General features: G+C 42.2%; 1 protein-coding gene across 8 annotated transcripts in view; it reads left to right on the top strand.

Moving 5' to 3' along the window:
• The first annotated feature begins 230 nt into the window (after positions 1 to 230).
• The window catches only part of Ddhd1 (DDHD domain containing 1), an 81,722-nt gene continuing 58,977 nt past the window's right edge, over positions 231 to 22,975 (top strand). For 4 of the 8 annotated variants that reach the window (XM_045154515.1, XM_045154510.1, XM_045154511.1 and 1 more), the window contains exon 1: positions 231 to 1,272. In XM_045154515.1, the coding sequence (XP_045010450.1) occupies positions 435 to 1,272 (838 nt within the window). In that variant the 5' untranslated portion in view covers positions 231 to 434. The remainder of the gene's footprint in view (positions 1,273 to 22,975) is intronic. The other 4 variants (XM_045154517.1, XM_045154514.1, XM_045154516.1 and 1 more) reach the window with 1 other exon arrangement.

The following is a 22,975-nucleotide window of genomic DNA, read 5'->3' as shown; positions in this document are numbered from 1 at the left end:
GGGCAAGGCTACTGCGTGACCTGCGCCTACCTGGCATTGCTATGGCCAGAGCACCGCGCTGGAGGGGCGGAGGAGGCGGAGGGAAGGTGGAGCACTGGGGGCTTCCGGGGCGGTGCGCCCGGCCGTGAGGGGGCGTGGCGTTCCTAGGCCCCGCCCACCTCGTTACGTCACAATGGGGCGGGCGGTGGAACGCGGCTGCTGTGTGTGTTTGTGAGTGCGCGCGTGTGTGCGCGTGTGTGCGTGTGAGTGTGTGTGTGTATGTGTCTGAGGGGCGGAGCTGCCCGTGCCGCCGTCTTTTCCTCCTCCTCCGCCGCCGCCGCCGCCGCAACCCTGCTGGGGATTTGAAAGCTTAGAAAGTCCCGGCGGAGAGGGCGGCGGCGGCGTTGAATGTGTGGCGGAAGCGCCGGGGGCCCACGGCCGGGCATCCGGGCACTATGAATTACCCGGGCCGCGGGTCTCCGCGGAGCCCGGAGCATAACGGCCGGGGCGGCGGCGGTGCCTGGGAGCTGGGCACGGACGCGGCGCCGGCGTTCGGCGGTGGCGGCGGCGGCGGCGTGCGCTGCTTCGAGCACCTGCCGGGCGGAGAGCCGGGCGAGGGCGGCGTGGCCCTGGCCCTGCTGCGCGGGGAGCCGGGGCTGCGCTTGACGCCGGGCGCCGACGACCTGCACCCGCTGGCTCTGGACTCGTGCCTCAGTGACGAGAACTATGACTTCAGCTCGGCCGAGTCGGGCTCGTCGCTGCGCTACTACAGCGCGGGCGAGAGCGGCGGCGGCGGCGGCGGCTCGTCCCCTCAGCAGCCGCCTCTGGTCCCCACGATCTCGGGAGGCGGCGGGGCGGCGGGAGGGGGTCCCGGGGAGAGGAAACGCGCACGGCCCGGCGGCCCGGCCGCCAGGCACCGCTACGAGGTAGTGACGGAGCTGGGCCCGGAGGAGGTGCGTTGGTTCTACAAGGAGGACAAGAAGACCTGGAAACCTTTCATCGGTTACGACTCTCTCCGCATCGAGCTCGCCTTCCGGACACTGCTGCAAGCCACGGGTTCCCGACCCCGGACCGAGGCCCGGCATGACGACCATCACAGTGGATGCGGCCGGGCCTCCAGCTCCGGAGAGGAAGACGAGGAGGATCGAGCGTGCGGCTTCTGCCCGCGCGCGGCGGGAGCCGAGCTCCGGGACGTGGAGGAGCAGCTGGTCCACATCGAGCCGGTGTGCGTGCGGGGCGGTCTCTACGAGGTGGATGTGACTCAAGGAGAGTGCTACCCGGTGTACTGGAACCGTAAGTAGCAGGCCAGGGGCGGGACCGGCTGCTGCTCCATCACCCCCCACACTTGCAGGGACTGGACTCTAGGGGATAGGGCGGTGTGTGGGGGGGGTAGCTGGCGCTGGGTCCCGGGGTCGGGTCGGGATGGAGGTGTTGCAGAGATCGCCCGGCAGGTGAAAGGGTGAAAAAGAGCAGATGGCTGAGCCCAAACTGCCTGAGGTCAGTGGGAGAGGATGCGGCGGGGGATGGCGCCTCCTGGGTGAGCCCAGGGCTGCTGCCATCCCCTGGAGGTGATCTGGAACGCATCCGCAGTCCGAAAGCTTTTCGTGTGGTGACCCTTACTTACCGGGGGAGGCGAGGGATGGGAGGGCTGTCCAACCTCGAGGGTCTGGTTCAGTGTCATTTGCCCTGAAGCGCCTGTGTGATTTAAATAGCAGCGTGTCTTCGAGTGGGAAAGGTTTGAAAGGGTGGGCCTGAGAAGGAACGGTTCACTTATGGGCTGAGGAACCCCGAAGCCCTGGCAGGAAAGGAGCGACACTGTGTTCCCTCTGCGTGCTTTGGGCTGAGGAGGAAAGAGCAGGGCAAGGAAAAGATTCTGGCTAGCAGGTCTGCTCAAGGACTCGTTTAACACGTAAGGATCCTTGTTTACGTGTTTTTATTTATTTATTTTTGCGTCTTAACCTTGAAAAAGTATAAGCCCTAAGCCTGGATTTCCTCATCTGTAAAATGGGACTGTTGTGAAGCTCTTGGAACAGTGCTTGGCACATACTTGTCATATGAATGTGAGCAGTATTCCTCAAATCACAAGTAGGTTTCAAGTTAGAGGAAGAAGGAAGACAATCCAGAAAATCTGTCATGCTATGCAGCAGATATTCTACACATGATGTGTAATAGTAACAACTATTAGCAGTCAGTAACTTGTAATATGCATGTTAACTTTATGGGCCATTTGCCCTAAGTCAAATGTCTTTCCTTACCTTTTAGTCCCTCTATACATCTTACAGCATTCTGCTCTGTGTGTTAATTTTGCATATTGATAGCTTATAAATATATAGCTTTTTTAATATACATTCCTTTCAATAAGTAGCTTGTGGCCAAGGTCTACCACCTCTGTCTTCTCATTCATGAAGCCTATTGTGATAGATATTCAATAACTAGTATTGAATTATATTAGTTATTCTGATAATATCAGAATAAGCAGGAGTTACCAAGATCACAAATGCAGCTTATGCCAAATCATAAGATAAAATAAGCATAGCAGATTTCTTGCTGCACTTGATACTAGTGGCATTTATTGCTATTTTTTACAGTTTGAATCCTGTGGAATCTGTTACATCACTCAGTCCTTTTGATTATAAGCTCACTAAGAATAGAAGTTGCCTTTATTCATTCTCTCTTTCATATTTACTTAGTGATTTTATGTGCTAGTTCAGTATCCTGTGAATGCAGTAGGAAAGACAGGGAAAGAAAAGAAAATTCCATATCATTCAGGGGCTTCCCACTTAATGTTTCCTTCTTCTTCTTTTTTTAAATAACCCAAACATCACTGTAGATCCCCCCTCCCCCAAACAGAGAATTACTTGACTTTAGTCAAGTCACAAAACAGGATAAATGGGAGGACATCCTTGAAGAGAGGGTCCTGGAAGCTGCAAAATGAATCTTTCCCTTCCATTAAAGTATAGTCACTGAGAATACTGTGTGTTCTTGTGGTTCATAATAAACACTTGAATACTTGCCTGGTGCCTTAACTATTTAGAGGGTGATTTTGACATTCGCCATTTCACTGTGATAGCAACTTTATGCTAAACAGCCAGGATATGAAGAAATGGGCTCATAATTAATGACCCTGCCCTGCCCAAGGTCACTCAGCAAGAGGGATAGAGCAAACAGTTTATCAGTTAGGTGAGGGAGCCCAGTGCTATATCTAAAAGCTTCTGACCCATCCAAGGGGGAGGATGTCATGAAAGAGTCCCAAGGATAGAAGACTGAGTTTTGAAGGATGAATTTAATCCAGGAGGACAAGGAAGCAGTGGGGTTGAGGGAAAAACATTCCGGCTAAATGGGACAGCATATACAAGGACACCAAGACATGAGACTGCATGGCATTTGAGGACATGAGGGCTGCACCTGCAAGATTCCAAACATTTGACCACCCCAAAGGTGGAGATGTACAAGGGCTAGGGTTTGGCATGGAGAGTGTGATGAGAACCCACAGTGATTGGCACATTTCTGAGAACTCTGGCAAGGGTGGATGTGCAGTGCTTAGGATAGACTTTCTCCTTTGAGCCACCGTGAATCAAGGTGAAGGTTCAGTATCAGCTGGGATTAGTGCCTATGCACAGTTGGATGGGAAAGTGGGTAACAAGGAGTATCATTAGAATGCTTGTGTCATAAATCAACTGAGCAATAGAGAAGGCCTATTAAAACTAACTTGAAGATAATGTGGACTTAGGCTTCTCCAGTCTCTTTTCCTGAAGCAGGTAGCTAGATGTTCAGTTACTGCTTACTAATTATCATGTAAGGAACAAATATTTTATCTCCATTTTAGCATTTTCTAAATACTTATCTACAAAATACAGTCTTGTGGGTGTTAAAGGACTTAGGTAATATACAATGAAAGTACAGTGGTGTCCTATAATTTTCTACTTTTCACAGAATCCTATGTAATTTTGTTCCAGTTGCTTCTGTAAGTCTCTGTGTATTACATAACTTTTCACACCTTTTGGGAGAGTTTAATTTCAGTATGATCTCTTCATCCTTTCTTCAAATAAAGGAACTCTTAACAAATTTTGTTTTCATTTATTTATGAGCAGAGAGAGAAGGGGGTATGTAGCCTGGGTCTCTTGCTGCTACAAATGAATTTCAGATGCATGTACCACTTAGTGCATCCAGCTATACATGGGTACTGGGAAATTGAGCCCAAGCCAGCAGGTTTTGCAAGCAAGCACCTTTAACTGCTGCGCCATCTCTCTAGTTTGAAATGGAGGAATGCTTAACAATACTTTGCAACTATTGATCTCCCATTCCACTTTTCCTTTTTAAGCATTTTAGAAAGTGTTTTTGAATCATAGTAATGAAAGGTTTATAAAAAAAAAAATCTGCCTGTGTTGAAGATGGTAGATGTTCATTGACCATGTAGATTTTTGTGTTTTAATTTGGCACACTGTCTCTGAGTGTCAAGGTGAATGAGCCAGCTATGTCCAGTGTAATTCTTCCTATGACCTTTACTCACAAGTGGTATTGGGCATCTGTTAATCAGAAAGGACAGAATTGCCTGCTGCATAGAGGAAGCTAGTATTAATTTTTATATGAAGAAACTAGTTGTATTTGTTTTTGTTCCATCATGTTTAGATAGTCTTCTGGCCGCATATGGACATTTCAGATAAGAACTGATCATTGCTGAGTAATGGCTATGTGAACTCCCTTGTTCTCTATGTTCATCCTAAGCTCTTGTTTTGAGGATTATTATATATCACATGCCTAGAACAGTGGTTGGATACATAATACTTGTGTTTCAAAAAAAATGATATACCTTTTCTTATACAAGCTTGTGTAAAGTTAACCAAAATTGCCAAAGCCTTAAAGTTCATTGCTGGTCTAAATTTCATCAGAGGTGAGCATTTCTTTACATTTTTTAAAGAATACTGGTAGGAAAGTGACCAGAGCAAGTAGCAGCTGCTAATGGGAAGACATCTAGGACATTATGGAGATATTTTACAAGCACTAAGATAATGTTAGAGCTCTTCTGTGGCATTGGCCTGTGCACTAGAAAGCACATCACTTCCATTCATTGAACAAATCAATGAGCTCAGCCACAGTTTTAGTGAGTGTGTAGCTTTCAGAAGCAATCTACTACTAGCCACAGGTTTCTCTTCTCCTTTTCTGATGTGCTTATTGCTGTATCAACATTGTTATCATTTTAAGCCACTTATAGCTTCAAATACTTTAGAAAATGATCAGTTGTCTTTATGATATATTGAAGAGAGGAGAAAATTATATTCCTGACAAAATGAGCTTTAAAAAATTAAACTTTTCCTTCAGATATGTTTATTAACTTGGCATATAGATAGCCAGGTGATATATTCAAGAGTGAATAACAATCCTTTGTGTAGAGCACAGGGCATCACGGGAGAATACTGGAGTCCACTGAGGTAGAAGCACTTTTTCTTGATCAGTTTGTACCTCCAAAAGAGGACTTTAAGGAGTAAAGACCAGGCATTAGTAGGCCTGACCCTGAAAAGGTGCTGGAGACTTATCTCTTTAACTGCATTATCCCCCACTAGTCCAGATTAGAAAGTAGCTGTGGGCTGTCCTAGAACTCTTACTGTTAACATTTACAGTCTGCAGAAGTCTTCTGAGAAGCCAGGTCAAGAATACTTCAGAGTGCATTTTTCACAGGATGTGAATGGCTGCTAATGTTTACAGAAAGCTGGACTTGGCACTACCTGACCAAGGCCCATTCTGAGCTTCTGTTTGCTTTTACCATTAGTTTAAAAACTGATTTATCCTTTATTGAGCCACCTTACTTTGTATATGGTTTGAGTATAATTATGTATGTTATACAGGTGCTTTGTGTATATGTTTAGCTCTTGCCTCTTTCAACACCCTCTTCTTTTCTAATCTCATGTACTGTTCTTATAAAAGTAACTTTTGGTATTCTTACCTCAGTCAAAAATTATTTCCTGGGTCTTTTATTTTGACATCAGTGTCTATGGTTTTGTTTGTTTGTTTGTTTTTTAAGCTCCTTGTCTGGAACCTTACAACTGATCCTTTTGTGTAGGGAACAAAAACTGGGTAGATGTGCTGGCCAAGGCATCTTCTGAGGACAGTGGACACTAAGGGAGGGGAGGGGAGATACAGGGAGCAGAGGGAAATGGGGACTGTTCACAGGATTTCTAAGGTGAAGGTTATCAGCAGAAAAGAATGTAGTAGTGCTCGAATCTGGGTAGTTGGGGAATCTGATATAAGACCATCTTTATGTGAGCAGGGTAGAATGTAAACTGTATATAGTAGCAAGAAAATGGACAGCACTGATAAAAGGTATCGATTTAGCATGTGTGCTTTCTCTGTCCTTCTCCCTCACATAAATAAATAATAAAAAGGGCTGGAGAACTGGCTTAATGGTTAAGGCACTTACCTATAAAGCCTAAAGACCTAGGTTCAACTCCCCAGAACCCATGCAAGCCAGATGCACATGGTGGCACATCTGGAATTCTTTTGCAGTGGCTGGAGGCCCCTAGCACACCCATATTCTTTTGCTCTCTCTCCTACTCCCTCTTTCCCTCTCTCAAATAAATAAATAAATAAATAAATAAATAAATAAGGGTATTGATTCAGATGCACTTTTTTTTTGCCACAATACATTCCTAAAGGTTCAGTTAAAAAGTAGGAAAAGCTTTCATCACCATTACATGTCACCTATGATCCTACTCTTGATTCTGCATCTGTAGAGGAAACTGCCCACAAGAATGTTGAATCACTGACAAATGAATGGGCTGTTAAGATGAGGCGCATCATACAGATGGATACTGCTGATACTGCTGCTGGGTTAGGGGACAAGTAATATTTAAGGTGGGAAAAAGGTGAATTTTTTTTCAAGGTAGGGTCTCACTCTGGTCCAGGCTGACCTGGAATTAACTATGTAGTCTCAGGGTGGCCTTGAATTCATGGTGATCCTCCTGCCTCTGCCTCCCGAGTGCTGGGATTAAAGGCATGCGCCACCACGCCCGGGTAAAAGGTGGAATTGACTATGCCGGAGAGCAACAGAAATACACAGAAAAATATATATGGTCATCTAGAAGTTATTTTATTCCCGTTAATTCTGTCAGATTGCAAGTAAGTATAAAGAGCATGTTCACTAATGTTTATCCTAATGTCTTATTAAACTACATCTAGATGATCTTTATAATCATTATCCTTGTATGTTCAGAAAAACTTACAAGACTTGACAGAGGCTAGCCAGCATTTGGAAATTATGCTGTTAGTGGTATTTCTATATCCCATGACAACAGTTGTCTGGGATCTTTGAGAAAAGTATATTCTACATGAATGGTAGATGGCATTTCCAAACAGTTGTAAGCTAAGCTTTTATGTGCTAGCACACAGTTTTTATTATGTAAATAGAAATATCTATTACTAATTCTCCCTTTGGCTACTTTGTGGGCCATGGTTTTGAACATTGATCCAGAAATGCCCTTGAGACACATGATAATGGGATAAAAGAACTTGATGTTGCTTTCTGGCTACTCAGTAAGTAGGTGATGCACAGGGAGCAAAGCTGGAATGATTTCTGAGCCTTAATATTGATGTAGCAGATGCAGTCCCATCCTTGGGTTTTACTGCCTGTTAATAGTAGTCAGCTTTCAACTTATATTTTGTTGACTTAATCCATTATTCTCATCCCATAGAATTACTTCTGGCTAGACTAAGTTGACCAAGATCAACTTCCCTACTTCTACCTGGGTTGCTCAGTCCTCCAGTAACCCTGCATTTTAACATCTTTTAACCCTGTATTTTAACCTTCCTCCAAATTTGTTGATGATTTGAAACACTAGGATTTTTTTTTTCTTTGATTCAAAAGACAGTCATTGGAAAAAGAGAGTCTACTTCAGAGCAAACCAATGTTGAGCACCACTTGGCCTAAAGACACAAGTGTGGCTGCTCAGGCACATTCAGTGGTGGCTTCAGTGTGCCTGCCTGTTGCTGAACTGAGCCCTTACTGTGTCCCTGCCGTGAGATGAGACCAATGGAATGTCTTCACATTCATGAACAAATGCTTGTCTTCCTCAACATTCTCACTCAGCACTAGAACACTTTTCATTTAAGGTTAATACAAGTCACCTGTTGTAGTTACCGTCACGTTGCTGGGACATAATATCTGACCAGAAGCAGCTGGTGGGAGGAAGGGATTTGTTTTGCTTAAGTATTAAGGGAAGCTTCATGATGGCAAGGAAAAGGGCATCAGTTCTGCTATGGCATGTGGAAACAGCAGCAGGAGAATGAGACGAACTAACATTGGCAGTCTAGGGCTAATAAACTTCAAGGTGCACCCCCTCCAGCAAGGCTTCACCTCCCAAATTGCCACTATCTGGGGAACAAACATTCAGAACACATGAGCTTATGGTGGAGAGCTGATTCAAACCACCCAGAAGCTGTGCTCTGCTCTTTATCTTTCTTTAGGAAAAGCATGTAATTATCATCGTCCTCATTTGACAGCACTGGGGTTTAAACATGCTGGGCAAGCCCTCTGTGACCAAGCTACATCTTCATTCCTAAACCTTTATATAGATTATCTTTTTGGATATAGTTGCAGATTATTCTTTAGTTACTATTTAGTCTGCTTTATTATTTTATGTAAACTACGTTGTCTATTATACATTTTTCTTTTCTCTCTGTCCAGGTGGGTAGGTGGGTGTATGCGTATGTTTGTGTGCACGCACATTGAGGCCATAGGTTGAGTTAGAGTGTCTTCCTCAGTAACTCTCTGTCTTACTTATGGAGGCATGACCTCTCACTAAACACAGAGCTCACTGGATTCATTAGACTAGCTAACCAGCTTGCCCTGAGATATCTTCTGTCTTAACTCCCAAGTGCTGGGATTCTGGGAGGGGCCTCCCCACCTGTCTGGCAGTTCATGGGTGCTGGAGTCCAAACTCTAGTCCTCACACTTGCGTGGCCAGCACTTTATCCACAGAGGATCTTGCCAGCCCCTGTTATCTTTTGCTCTGCTGGATGTAACTTTGCCATGGGGGGTGTACCTACTACTGGAAAGCGGGATCGCCTTGCTTGCTGATTGCCTGACAGGCTGATGTCTTCTGGAAGGATCTACAACCTATCAAAGATGATAGGTCACAATCAAATTTCACTTTCAGGTCACCTTTTGTCATATTGCAGGTCATTTCTGCCACCTCCATTTCACTTCTGACTAGCTTTCTCAGAGAAGCAGCATCGTGTAGTGGGGTTGAGAATGTGAAGGGTCCCTGGTGCCAGACTAGGCCCAAATCCCACCTCTGCCATTACCGTCTGTGTGACTTCAGGAAGCTTAAGTTCTCTGTGCCTTGGTTTTCTCTGTGAAATGTGGAAAATGGTATCTGCATCTTGGGGTTATTTTAATGAGTTACTAAAAATGCTCCATTTTCCTGCCTGATGTATCCCTCTAAATGTATGCCCTACTCAACATTCTTGGCTGTCTTGTTCTGATTTATAGTTTCTTTCCTGGCATGGAATTTTCTTGGGAATCGCCTCTCAGATAGGCTGAGCCAGTAATTGTTGCCTGCCCTTGTAAAAAGCTGTGATTTTTGCCTGGTCTCTGAGAACCCTTCCCACCAAAAGCCTGTGTTGTCTTAAGTCTCCTGGCTCTGATTTCAGAGAAGCATACCAGTCATTCCCTTGTGAATCTAGTGGTAGGAGAGAATTCTTTCCCTTAGAAATAAGCTAATATCCTGATCATCCATTTTTTTTTAATATTTTTTGTTCATTTTTTATTTATTTATTTGAGAGTGACAGACAGAGAGAAAGACAGATAGAGGGAGAGAGAGAGAATGGGCACGCCAGGGCTTCCAGCCACTGCAAACGAACTCCAGACGCGTGCGCCCCCTTGTGCATCTGGCTAACATGGGACCTGGGGAACCGAGCCTCGAACCGGGGTCCTTAGGCTTCACAGGCAAGCGCTTAACCGCTAAACCATCTCTCTAGCCCCTGATCATCCATTTTAAGGTACTGAATCTTTCCTCAAAACTCATTTAGATCATTTCTGCCACGTACCAGGATTCTTGGTACAATAGAAAACTTTAGTTTTCTGCCATGTTGGCAAGGAAAAATGGCTCACAACAATTTTTCTTGTAATGGAGACCTCAGCATGTAAACTTGTAGGATTCCTAGCAGTTGAACTGTGGCTGAACCCCAGTTGTAGGAATGGCAGCAGCCTGTGTCTTCTAGTGAAAGATCTAACTTGTTATACTCTTGAGTCTACCCTTAATCTAGGGATTAGGGATAATCTAGGCTTCCCCAGTGACTGCCAGCTCTGGCAGTGAACATGTGTGGATTTAGAGAACAGGTCTTTGTTGTCGTGTCTCTTTAGTTTCAATCTTCAGTTTACTGTACCTACATGACTTTACACAAGTTATAATCTATGGCCGAGCCTCTTCTTTGTAAATAGGGATCATTTCTACTTCCCAGTACAGTTGTTGCAGTCAGGTTCGCATTGCTGGTGGAAATCACCCAACCCAGAGCAGCTTGTGGGAATAAAAAGGATTATTTTGGTTTACAGGCTCGAGGGGAAGCTCCATGATGGCAAGGAAACTGATGGCATGAGTAGAGGGTGGACATCACCCCCTGGCCAACATAAAGTGTACAATAGCAACAGGAGAGTGTGCCAAACACTGGCAAGAGGGAACTGGCTTTAACACCCATAAGCACACCCTCAACAATACATTGCCTCCAGGAGGCATTAACTCCCAAATCTTCATCGGCCGGGTACCTGGCATTTAGAACACCTAAGTTTATGGGGGACACCTGAATCAAACTACCACAGCAGTCATTATGTTAATAAAGATTACTGTTGACATTCAATTAAAATACAAATATGTAGAGTATTTAGTACTTAACACAGTAAGTCATGTATTTAAGCTAGGCTAGTGTAATTTTACTGACTTGGAAATCATATCTTCTGGGAATCAAAAATTGCATGATAGGCTGTTTAACTTGTAGGGAAAAAAAAAAAAAGAACATGTGGTGGAGGCTGGGGAGATGGCTCAGTGGGTAATGACACTTGCTGCATAAGCATAAGGACCTGAGTTTGATCCAGGTGTAGCTGTAGCCTTATAACCTCAGTGCAGAAGGAGGCAGAGACAAAAGAATAGCCAATCAGGTCCTCCCCTTACATAGCTGACTCTGATGCTGTAAAGGCTGCAGCCTTCCAGCCCTTCCCTCTCTGGACATGTCCTCTGTGTGTGTGGTTCTCTCCAGCTCTTACCCTGTGCTGCTGTAACACACTTGAGTCTAGCCTCTACCCCAGCATGGCTACGTCGGGGTGGGAGAGCATGACATTGTTTGTTGATTTGAGCTTTTCCGCTTGCCTCTGCTGTACAGTTTGGGGTAACTTTTCACTTTAATTACATGTATGATTTTCCTCTGATCTCCAAATCTATCACGTGGGTGTTCTCACCAACTGTAGACTTGCTACCTGTGTAGTTGCTAAACTCAGGGTAGCCATGAATGTAACCCCCCCTCTTCACTCATTTCGCCTCTGAATTTCTCTTCTGCTTTAATACTTTGCCACTTTAAGAAAGCACATGGAGGATGCTATGTGTGTTCTTTCTTTGTCTCTTTGCATATCCAGTCCTCCCCCACCCTACCCCACCCCCCTACCCCACCCCACCCCACCCCCCCACCCCCCGCCAAAGATCCTCAGTTTCTCTTCTGTTTTGATTCTTTCCTTCTTCAGGAAAGCACATGGCAAATGCCATGTATGTGTTTTCTGTGTCCCTCTACATATGCATCTAGGTTCTACTTTCCGTATGCTTACAACTCTGTTCAGTCCTTTCTAAAGACCTCAATTTTCTCTTTAATAAACCTTATAAACTATATCGTGATTCTACCTGGAGAGTGTTTCCTATTTTCTATATCTCCCTTAAAGAAAACCTACAATTTATGATTTCCACCTAAATCAACTTAGTAATTCTTTTTAAAAAAATATTTCATTTATTTATGAGAGAAAGAGAGAATGGGCATGCCAGGGCCTCTAGCCACTGCATATGAGCTCCAGACACATGTGCCCCTTGTACATCTAGCTTACATGGGTCCTGGGGAATCAAACCTGGGTCCCATAGTATGTTTAAAGGCATGTAGTCTGAAAGGGGGATAATGTATTCAGGGGTTCTGTTTGTCAGGAACATTGGAAATAAAGGAGGAAAGGATAGAATAAAAGAAAACTAGATTGCTAAGAACTAGATTTGGATGAGCTTTTTCATCCTGAGAAATTTTATTTTACTTATGAAAATGAAACATCTTTCTCATATAAAATGGGAAGCATCTCAATCAGGTTTGCATTTTAGGTTACACATGGGCCATCTTGTGGAAGATGAATGGAAAGCTGGAAAAGAAAGCTCACGATGAGGGAGAGTCACCAGGGGATCAGTGCAGTGAGTGAGACAGGAAGGATGGCATTCTGAATGGCTAGTGGAGGAGTAGAGGGAGATGTTAAGGCAGCAGAATGCACATTATCAGTGCATTATAAGTAAAATGTATGGGCCAGGCTTTTTCTAATGTTTTTTACCTGGTTAGGTTGTGAGGGAAGAAAAATTCCAACTAAGTCCCAGTTAAGAAAAGCTGAAAGTTAATTTTGGAATACTGCATGTAAGATGCCTGTCTTTTGCTTCAGGTTGAAGCAACCTTGGGGCTCATAGATATAGAGTTCAGGAGAAGACAGTGCTGGGACCCAAGGTGCAAAGATCCTCTGTAAATTAGTGGTCTCAGAGGTATTAGAATGAGTTGTTTGAATTTGTACATAATTACTTCATTGTTTCAATTTTCACATTTGTATGCTGAATAGTGATTAAAATATTTAGCAAAATAATAACACATGCATAATTTATAAATATAAATATGAAAATGTGCTTATAGCCGGACATGGTGGTGCATGCCTTTTAATCCCAGCACTTGAGAGGCAGAGGTAGGCAGATCACTGTGAGTTCAAGACCACCTGAGGCTGGGCTAGAGTGAGACCCTACCTTGGAAAACCAAAAAAAAAAAAAAAAAAGTGCTTATAATATTCTTATCTTTGGTAAATGATCAAATGTGAAAATAATGGACTTAAATTGGTTGTGGATCAGTGGTCATCTATAAGCGTTTTACTTTATAACTTGGAAAAGTTCTTTAAAGATACATATTCCTTGACATGGTCTATCTTTTAGTTTAACTCCTTGAGTATTTCTGATATTTGGCCAGGTTTGAAAACTATAAAGCTAAAGTCACAGGAAATATTTTGAATAGAAAGAGAAGATACACATGCTTGAAGGAACATTGCTGATTCTAAAAGGTTTTTTTTAATTTTTTATTTATTTATTTGAGAGCGACAGACACAGAGAGAAAGACAGGTAGAGGAAGAGAGAGAGAATGGGCGCGCCAGAGCTTCCAGCCTCTGCAAATGAACTCCAGACACGTGCGCCCCCTTGTGTATCTGGCTAATGTGGGACCTGGGGAACCGAGCCTCGAACCGGGGTCCTTAGGCTTCACAGGCAAGCGCTTAATGACTAAGCCATCTCTCCAGCCCATTCTAAAAGTTTGATCTAGGCTAATGCATATTTTTTCCATAGCCAACATTGGCACTATAGATACAATGGCTCATTGTAAATACAATGGTAATGGTTAGTATAGAATTGATGGTTTCTATTAGGTAAAATTAACATTGAGGACTGGAGAAATGGCTCAGTAGTTAAGAGCCCTTGCTGTGAAAGCTTGCATGCCTGAGGAAGCCTGAGAGACCACTCAAGTTTAATCCCCAGGACCTCTATAAACATCTGGGTGTGGCCATGCAGCCTGTAACTCCAGTCCCATTGGAGAGCAGAGACCCAAGAATCACAAAAGCTCATGAAAAAAAATGGCAAGTTCCGAAATCATTAAGAGACTTCTGCTTAGATGACGACAGACAAGCAAGAGTATGACACCCAGCTGGCCACTGTCAGCAAGCGCTTGGGCTACTATGTGGGTACATACACATGCATATACCACACCTCACATACACACACATCACATAACACACACAAGCAAAAAAGAAAAAAACAACATTGAAAGCTATCTTTTTAATAGGTATCTATTTGACAATTACATACTCTGTCTTGGCACAAATTTTTAAACTTTTTTTTTTATTTTTGTTTATTTATTTGAGAGGGACAGAAAGAGGCAGATAGAGAGAGGGAGAGAGAATGGGCAGGCCAGGACCTCCAGCCTCTGCAAACGAACTCCAGACACGTGCGCCCCCTTGTGCATCTGGCTAACGTGGGTCCTGGGGAGTTGAGCTCGAACTGGAGTCCTTAGGCTTCACAGGCAAGTGTTTAACTGCTGAGCCATCTCTCCAGCCCTTGGCACAAATTTTTTTTCCAGCATCTATATATTAAACTTTTTTTCTTTAGCCAAGTATCTAGAGATAAAATTTTCCCTAAGCCTGCTAAGAAATTCTAAAATGTCCCTTCTAAACATTAAAATTTGAGAAAAAATAAGAATATAATATGAATGCCTGAAAAGATCATGAAGGAAAAACTTCTGAGTATTGTTATGGGCTGACTTGTATCCCTTCAAGCTCATATATTCAAACCCTACCTTCAGTGCCTCACAGTGTGACTGTTTATGGATGGATTACATTTTTTATTATTTATTTACTTGGTGTGTGTGTGTGTGCGCACGCGCATGCATGTGCATGTTCATGCATGTTATTGTAGGCGCATGCTTACCATTGTATGCACATGGAGGTCAGAGACAGCTTTTGAGTTGGTTGTCTTTCCATCTCATGGAAGAGTCTCACTGTTGCTTGCCAGCATGTTTGCACTCTTCCAGGAAATTCTCCTATCTTTGCCTCCCTTCTCACTATAGGCATACTGGGATTAAGAAGCCCACCACAGCTTCCAGCTTCTAGTTTTTATGTGGGTCTGAGGATGTGAACTCAGGTTCTCAGACTTGTATAATCCATGCATGTACATATATGTGCATGTGTGTGTGGATAGAGAGAGACACCAAAGAGCTATAATGGGAGAAAATGTGGCCCTTCACAAAGGCAAAACTGCGAGGACACAATGCAGTGGCCATCTACAAGCCAGAGAGAAGCTTCATAAGATTTCAAAGGTGCTAACACCTCAGTTTGGGCCTTCAAGACTCCTGTGAGAAAATAAACTCTGGTGTAAAAGCTATCCACCCCCTGCTATTTGTTATGGAAGACTCAGCAAGCTAATACATTGATAGTAAGCTAGTTACTTGTATAGTTGTTCTTTTGAAGAACATGCATGTAAGTTTTCATAATTTGAATCAGAGGAGTTGGTGTTAAATATAGCATTTTACCTCTTTGAAATTTGCATAAGTTCAGTTAATGGTAGGTGTTATTGACATTAACTTAAGTATTAGTATGTGATTCTTACTTTCAAATATGTCAGAAGATGCATTTGAAAGTATTTCTTTTGTAAGACAGCTTCTACATAATTGGCAATTGCTTCTCCAACTTTACAGTTGTAACAGTGTAATGAAAGTGAACGGCTTCTTTCAGATGTCAGATTACTTTTGTGGCACATTTTTACTCCAAACTATATAGTCTTTTTGTTGTGAGTGAAAAGTAAGTGTTCAGGGGTTCAAACATATAATAATGTTTTGATGTCTAGCTCCAAATTTACTACCTTTAATTCCATCTACAAATTAAATAATTTCCTACTTAATACATTTTATTACTCACCTATGTACCACCAGCTTATTATTTTAATTTTGTATATTTTAAACCTCTAAAAAAGAACAAAGAACATAACCAACAGTCAATACCTCAACCTAGCTTTGAAAATTAAGCTTTACAAATATAATCAAAATCTCCTTATATTAGTCCTGTTGCTGAGACAAAACATCCAACCAAAAGCAGCTTATGGAAGGAAAGGGTTTGTTTTGGCTTACAGTTTCACAGGGAGGTTTCATCATGGTGAGAAAAGCATGGCAGGAGCAGACAGCCAGGGAGTCTCATCTGCAGAGTATCCGGAAGGAAGTAGTCTCAGTACTGGGCTTGGAGATGTGCTATATTAGCCTAAAGCCAGCTCCTAACCACATACCTCCTCTAGCAAGGACACCTCCCAAAGGCTCTACAACTCTCCCAAATTGACACCAGCTGGGGACCAAGCATTAGGCTTGATCCCCACATGAGGCTATGGAAGACCTTTCACATTCAAGCTACCACACTCCTCTCCCCTTGTCTCCCATTCCTCATCTTCAGTCCAAGTGTAGCCACCATATTAACTTTGATGTTTATTCCTTTGTATCATTTAAATTATTATTCCCATGGCAACTTATGTTTAATTTTGTCTATACAGTGTTAATCTATTTGTGTCCTTCTGCAACTTGCTGTTTGGCTCAGTGGTAGATTGTCAAGATTTATCTGTGCTGTTACAACTAACTTGAGCTGCTTGCTCTTGCTGTGCATGGTTGTATTCCAGTGTATGAGTGTGTGCGGTTTATTTTCCTCTTTGCACATTGGTTTGTAATGTGGGTCTACTGTAAGTGTTGTAGGAATTATGTCCATCTACTTGTTCAGCTATGCCAGACTTTCTCAAGATTCCATTTCTAGAATTTGAAGTGCTTCAAGTTCTGTCTCTCTCTAATTTATTAACTGCTTGGGTTTCCTCTTAAAAAAAAATCTTGCCACTTCAGTTCAAGTTCAATGCAAAGACAAACGGATTTCAACAAAGTACAGCATACTTACTAACAAAGGACTGAAGTGATAGAGCAAAGATAACTGTATAAAGAGTATAAAAATGGAAGATACAGGTAGCAGCCAGAAATGGAGCATTTGAACAAAAGACCATTCAAAAGAGTGGTAAAATGGGGAGAATAGACTTTGTGGAAGAGGAAGTGCTTAGACTTGGAAGTTGTTACAAGCTACCCAAGGGTGTGCTGGAAAAGTCACCTGCGGGAAGTGTCTAGCATGTGACATGCCTCTACAAATAGCCTTGGAGTTACGATGCCAGGGAAAGCTGTCCACCCGAAGGTGCCATTTCTGTAACCAAGTGGACACTGCAAAGCCACTTCCTTTTTCAGCATCTGTGTTAGTCAGGGTTCTCGAGAGAAACATAATCAATGCAGTGAATATGTCTCATAAAGAGAATTTGTTAGGGAACAGTTTACTGACTGGGCATTCCACAAAGCCGGACACAGGCTGAAGTGCTGGAGAAGCTGGTAACTGCTCTATGCTTGAGGCTGGGTGCCTCAGCAGTCCCAGTCTGGCACTAAAGGCCTGGAGGATTCATGGAGAGCTGCTGATCTTTAGTCCACATTGGAAGTTCACTGAAACTGGGTCCCAGTGTCTATGAAGGATAACAGTAGCAGGTAGATGCACAGCGCCAGCAAGTGGCACGAGCAGCCAGGCACAAGCCTGTGTTCTCTTTGAGCTGCTTTATATATAGTCCACCACCTGAAGGGCTGTCCACTCTGGGGGACGGTCTTCCTCTCTCATGTAATCCTTTCCAGACCTGCCCAAGATCACTTTGACAACGGACCTTAACCATCACAGCATCATTCCAGTGTCACTAGCAAAGCCTAGCACTGGGCCAGAAGACAAGTGAAACACATTCAGAGTTTGGCTGTACTGGAGACCATGAAAGAAAGGGTGGTGTTAGAACTGAGAGAAATAAATGTATGACATGCACAATAGCTTTTGCCTACATTTTTAAGTTGAGTTGCTTGTGTTTTGCTTGATTTATAGGGTGACTTCTTTTAAAGAAAGGCCACATACATTCAAAATAACTTCACCCAGTCTTATTTATTTATTTATTTATTTTGGCTTGGTAGTCACATTTAAATTTCTACACATTTCTCTGTTGAGTAGTGAGTTTATGTTCTTTACATTCAGGCGCTCATTACCATCAGCAGCAGGCAGGCAGCTCTGTTGCAGGTCAGCAGGGCTTCCTGATAGATGTGATGAAGGTCATTGTGTAGGCTCTGCAAGTTATTTTGCATTCTACATATACAAGTAAGGTTCAGGAGGTGCAGAGCTAGATGTTTGGTAACCAAATTGGTAAGTAAATTACATTAGTAACGTAGAATGAAAGATAAAAATATCTTGGATACTATGGGCATTGAAAACACACAAAGCATAATCATCACTATATAAGATGGTTTGATGTTTGATAAGGAAATTACATAAGAAAGGAGCTCGTTTCAGAGACGTTAATACAGTAACTTTACATGGATCCATTCAGGGTAAACTAACTCTTGTAACTTCCTGTATTCATTTCAAAGGGATACTGACTGCCAGTAAGTGAAATTGACAGTGGCAACTTAAATAGTGATTAATACATCTTTATGACCAAAACCTCTTCAGTTCTAGGTTACTTCTATACTGTTTGTAACTTTCACAATAGACAACTTCTCTTTGTAAAGTAGTATTGACCAGAAAAATGTAAAATTACATGTGACATATTCTATTTACTAAGTGTTCAGTGCTTTAGAAAGATTCCATGCTTCAAAAATTATACAGTTAGCGTTTATGACATCTTAATTATCCAGACTGCCACATTCCAATAACCAAGATTTTATTTTGTTACACTGATTTTAATGGGAAGTACCAAGCAAAGAAATTCTATCTGGATAACTAAAACCAAACTTATATATTTCTTTTTAATTTTTTTTTGTTTATTTGAGAAAGGGAAAGTGGCAGAGTGAGAGAGAGAGAGAGAGAGTGTGTGTGTGTGTGTGTGTGTGCATGAGAAAGAGAGAGAATGGGCACTCCAGGGCTTCCAGCTACAGCAGACAAACTCTAGGTGCATGCATCACCTTGTGCATCTGGCTTACATGGGTCCTGGGGACTCAGACTAAGGTCCTTTGGCTTTGCAGGCAAGCGCCTTAACAACTAAGCCAGCTCCAGTCCCATACCTTTATATTTCTGTAAATGAATTTTAATTAAGTATATGGTATATATCAAGTGTTGAAATTTGGCTGAGTTAATTCACTTGTTTTGGTAACTAAGTTTAAAGATAATTACTAACATACCAACTTACATATGTCATGTTGCTGATGGTTTAATAGCTTGCATGGCCTACACAGGAAGACACACTCTATACTACATAGGCCTCCCTGGGGTCATCTGCTCTTTAGAGCCTCAGTGCCTCTGCGTCATGAGCATTACCCAGTCCAAGCTACCAAGAAAGAAACAAAAATAACAACAGGGTGTGGTTTCTTCCCTAATGGAGAAATATATATCTAGGAGCCTAAATTATAACAGGATACATTTTTCTTTAACAGAACATTAGAAAATGGCTTGACGCAAGTAATTCATTAATGCACATGAATGGTTTAAGGAAGCCTCTAGGGGACTGATCTGGGACCTTAGCTACCATTTACAGCCTTACTTCTATGAAAAGTCTATTCAGAGTTCCTAGACAGTGAGCTTATACTCAGCCTTCAAAATGAATGGTAGCATTTCCCTTAATTTTTCATCTTTCTTTCACTGCTGTCCTCCATGTCTTTCATATCTCCTTTCTCTTTACTTGTGTCTTGTACTTGTTATCTCTGATCCTTGCTGGTTTCTTCCCTTACGTAGCAATGCCTCACCACTCCTGTTTCTTTCCCCTTGTGTTGTGCTGTGACATCTTCCCTGTCTGAGTTTCTATGGAGTGAATTATAGGCAGGCCTTAGACCTTAAGTGAGAAAAGCTGACAGGCATGGCTGTGCTGGAGGGAGAAGGCCCTTATGATGTCCTCTCTAAATACCACACACTGCAAAGTGGAGTAGGAATATATAAATCATTCTCAAAAACAGATCTTTAAAATATTAAAGCTTTTTCTGACTCCTGGTTAAATATAACTTTTATACATAAATATATTTATTTCAAATTTTCCCTCCCACACGAGATCTGTTCAAGTATTTGCATAAAATATTTATAAGTGAAAATTGACCTTGGAATTATTTTCTAGTCAAGAAGAGCCCGCATTCTTTTTTGGTTATCACTATAAAGGCCTTTCTTTATAGTCATGACTTGGAGGAGTGTTATAATTAGGATAATGACTCAGATATTTTCTAACAGGCAGGTAATAGTGGTAAGTCCTAGTCTTTTTATTAAGTTTAAATGGACTTTCAGAAAATATTATTATAAAAAAGCAATATTTAATAATCCAGTTCTAATAAGTTCTTATAAAACTTTTAAATTAACAATTATTATACATGAATATAATGTAATTTGATCTTACTCCACTTCCATTACCTTCCTTTGTTCTCCCCTCCCCTTTGCTCCTTGTAATATATTTTTTACTTTCATTAACATCCAGAGGTTTTCTCTGGTCTGCTCTGCATTGTTCCTTGCTTAGCAGATGTGTCCAGGTCTTGCCATTCTATCACTACAAAATGAGGCAACATTTAAAACCATATATACACAGGTGGGTACCAGTTAGCGTTAGATTTTGCAACACATAATTTTTAAAGCCAAAATAGTAATGGTTAGTTACTGAAGAAGTGTGGCTGTCCAAAGACCAAGGCCACATATCAGTGCCTCTAATCAAGAGTAGAACCACCCTCGGTTGCAAAAGGAACATGCTGTGTAAGTGACATATTTCAGAAGAGCCTCAGCTGTTCGGGAGATATAGGTGACAGAAAAGAAAGAGGGAAAAGAGAAAAGCCTGTGCCAGCCAGTAATTTCTGCTGTAGCCTGTCACCCAAGCTCAGTCACGCGGCCAAACCTAGCAGCCTAGGAAACTAAGAGGAGGTTAGAAATAGCCTTGAACTGTTGAAGTTAATACTCTGTTAGAAGGAATAAAGGGAGTGTGGTGGTTTGACCCAGGTGTCCCCCATAAACTTATGCGTTCTGAATGCTGAGTCCCCAGCTGATGGCAATTTGGGAATTGGAGCCTTGTTGGTGTTGTTGGGGGTGGGCTAATGGGTGTTATAGCCAGTTTTCCCTCACCAATGTTTGGCACACTCTCCTGCCGCTGTTGTCACCTGATGTTGGTCAGGAGGTGATGGTCAGCCACTGCTCATGTTATCCTTTCTACTGCCTACAATCATGAAGTTTCCCTCCCAGTCTAAGCTGGGAAGATGACTCAATGGTTAGAGGTGTTTGCTTGCAAAGCCATCCAGCCTGAGTTGAGTTCCCAAGCCACCCACATAAACCAGGTACAGAAAGTCGCACAAACTTCATTTACAGCAGCAAAAGGCCCTACTTCACCCATATATGCATGTGCTTGCAAATAAAACTCAACAACTTTAGAGGGAAAGTAGTTGAAATGCAACATAGGCAAAAGACCCAACATACTTATAATTGGGATCTTCCAAGAATAAAAATCACTTGAACAGAATTAGACATAATTGAAATAAATCTTTTAGCCACTGCAGACACATGGATCCAGAGCAGCTGAGTCACAGCCTAGCAGTACTATTAGATTTTTGAAAATTAGTTATTTCTCTCTGGGCCTTATGAGGAAAAAAATAAAAAGATCACATCTTCTTCTTCTTCTTTTTTTTTTTTTTTTTTTTTTTTTTGGTAGAGTCTCATTCTAGCCCAGGCTGACCTGGAATTCACTGTGGAGTCTCAGGGTGGCAATCCTCCTACCTCTGTCTCCCCAGTGTTGGGATTAAAAGCATGCGCCACCACGCCTGGTTTACAAGATCACATTTTCTAATAAAGAAAAATTAGGCTTATATCAAATTCTTTCAAGAACAATATTACAGGAATGCCACAGGCAGTATTTTTTGAATACCTAACCTGTCCCAAGCTTTCAGTAAACAACTTGAATATATAGAAATTTAAGAAATGTATAGTACAAATTTAATTACATTTTAATGTATATCCAAGAAAAACAGTAGTGGAAACATAAGTGTAATTCTTTTATGTCTTGATAAAAGTAAAATAAAATGAACTAATTATTTATTGTATATATAGTAAGTTGAAGTTATAGATACCACTTAAAATGAATAGGCCAAAGGAAAAAATAAGTAATCAAAATAAAAGAGATGTGGGGAATGAAAAAAATGCAAATCTTCCTAAGTACAAAAAAAGGCCAAATATACTATATAAACATAGTGAGTAATAGTTTGATAATTTTTTTTTTAATTTTTTTATTTATTTATTTGAGAGTGACAGACACAGAGAGAAGGACAGATAGAGGGAGAGAGAGAGAATGGGCGCGCCAGGGCTTCCAGCCTCTGCAGACGAACTCCAGACGCATGCGCCCCCTTGTGCATCTGGCTAACGTGGGACCTGGGGAACCGAGCCTCGAACCGGGGTCCTTAGGCTTCACAGGCAAGCGTTTAACCGCTAAGCCATCTCTCCAGCCCTAGTGTGATAATTTTTAAAGAACAAAGTTGAGTTCACATGTATCAACCATATCAGTACACATTAATGGGCTTATTCAAAAGAAAAATATGCCGGATGTGGTGGTACATGCCTTTAATTCCAGCACTTGGTGGGAGGAGGCTGAGGTATAGCTGGATCACTGAGTTTGAGGTCAGTTTGGGACTACAGAGTGAGTTCCAGGTCAGCCTGGGCTAGAGTGAGATACTAACTCGAAAAAGAGCAGGGGATGAGTTGGAAAGGGAGGGAGGGAAGGAAGAAAAAAAGACATCTCAGAGGGATTCATAAAGCAAAACCCAATTCTCTGCTGTATTCAAGTGACAGAACTGGATCACAATGTTACTAATGGTTACAAATAAAGGATGTGCAAAACATCACGGTCAGATGAAGAGAAAACAGAGACTGCAATCTCAATAGAATGAAATCCAGGCCAAAAACTAATACATATAACAGAGTACACTTAAATGTTAAGTCATAATTCACAAAAGTTATATTTTCAGTGTATATACCCAGTAATACAACAGATACCTAAATACAGTAGAACTGCTATAGCAAGATACTAGAAAGCACAAGAAATACTAGAAACATAATGGGAGCCAGTCTTGATGACTCACATCTGTAAGTCAAGCACTTGGGAGGCAGAGGCAGGAGGATCACTGCAAATTCAAGGTCTTCCCTGTCTACATAGCAAACTCTAGG

Source organism: Jaculus jaculus, chromosome 7 (assembly GCF_020740685.1).
Source record: "Jaculus jaculus isolate mJacJac1 chromosome 7, mJacJac1.mat.Y.cur, whole genome shotgun sequence".
Taxonomy (NCBI): Eukaryota; Metazoa; Chordata; class Mammalia; order Rodentia; family Dipodidae; genus Jaculus; species Jaculus jaculus.
The sequence above is the reverse complement of the archived record's forward strand: the minus strand, read 5'-3'. Positions and strand labels throughout refer to the sequence as shown.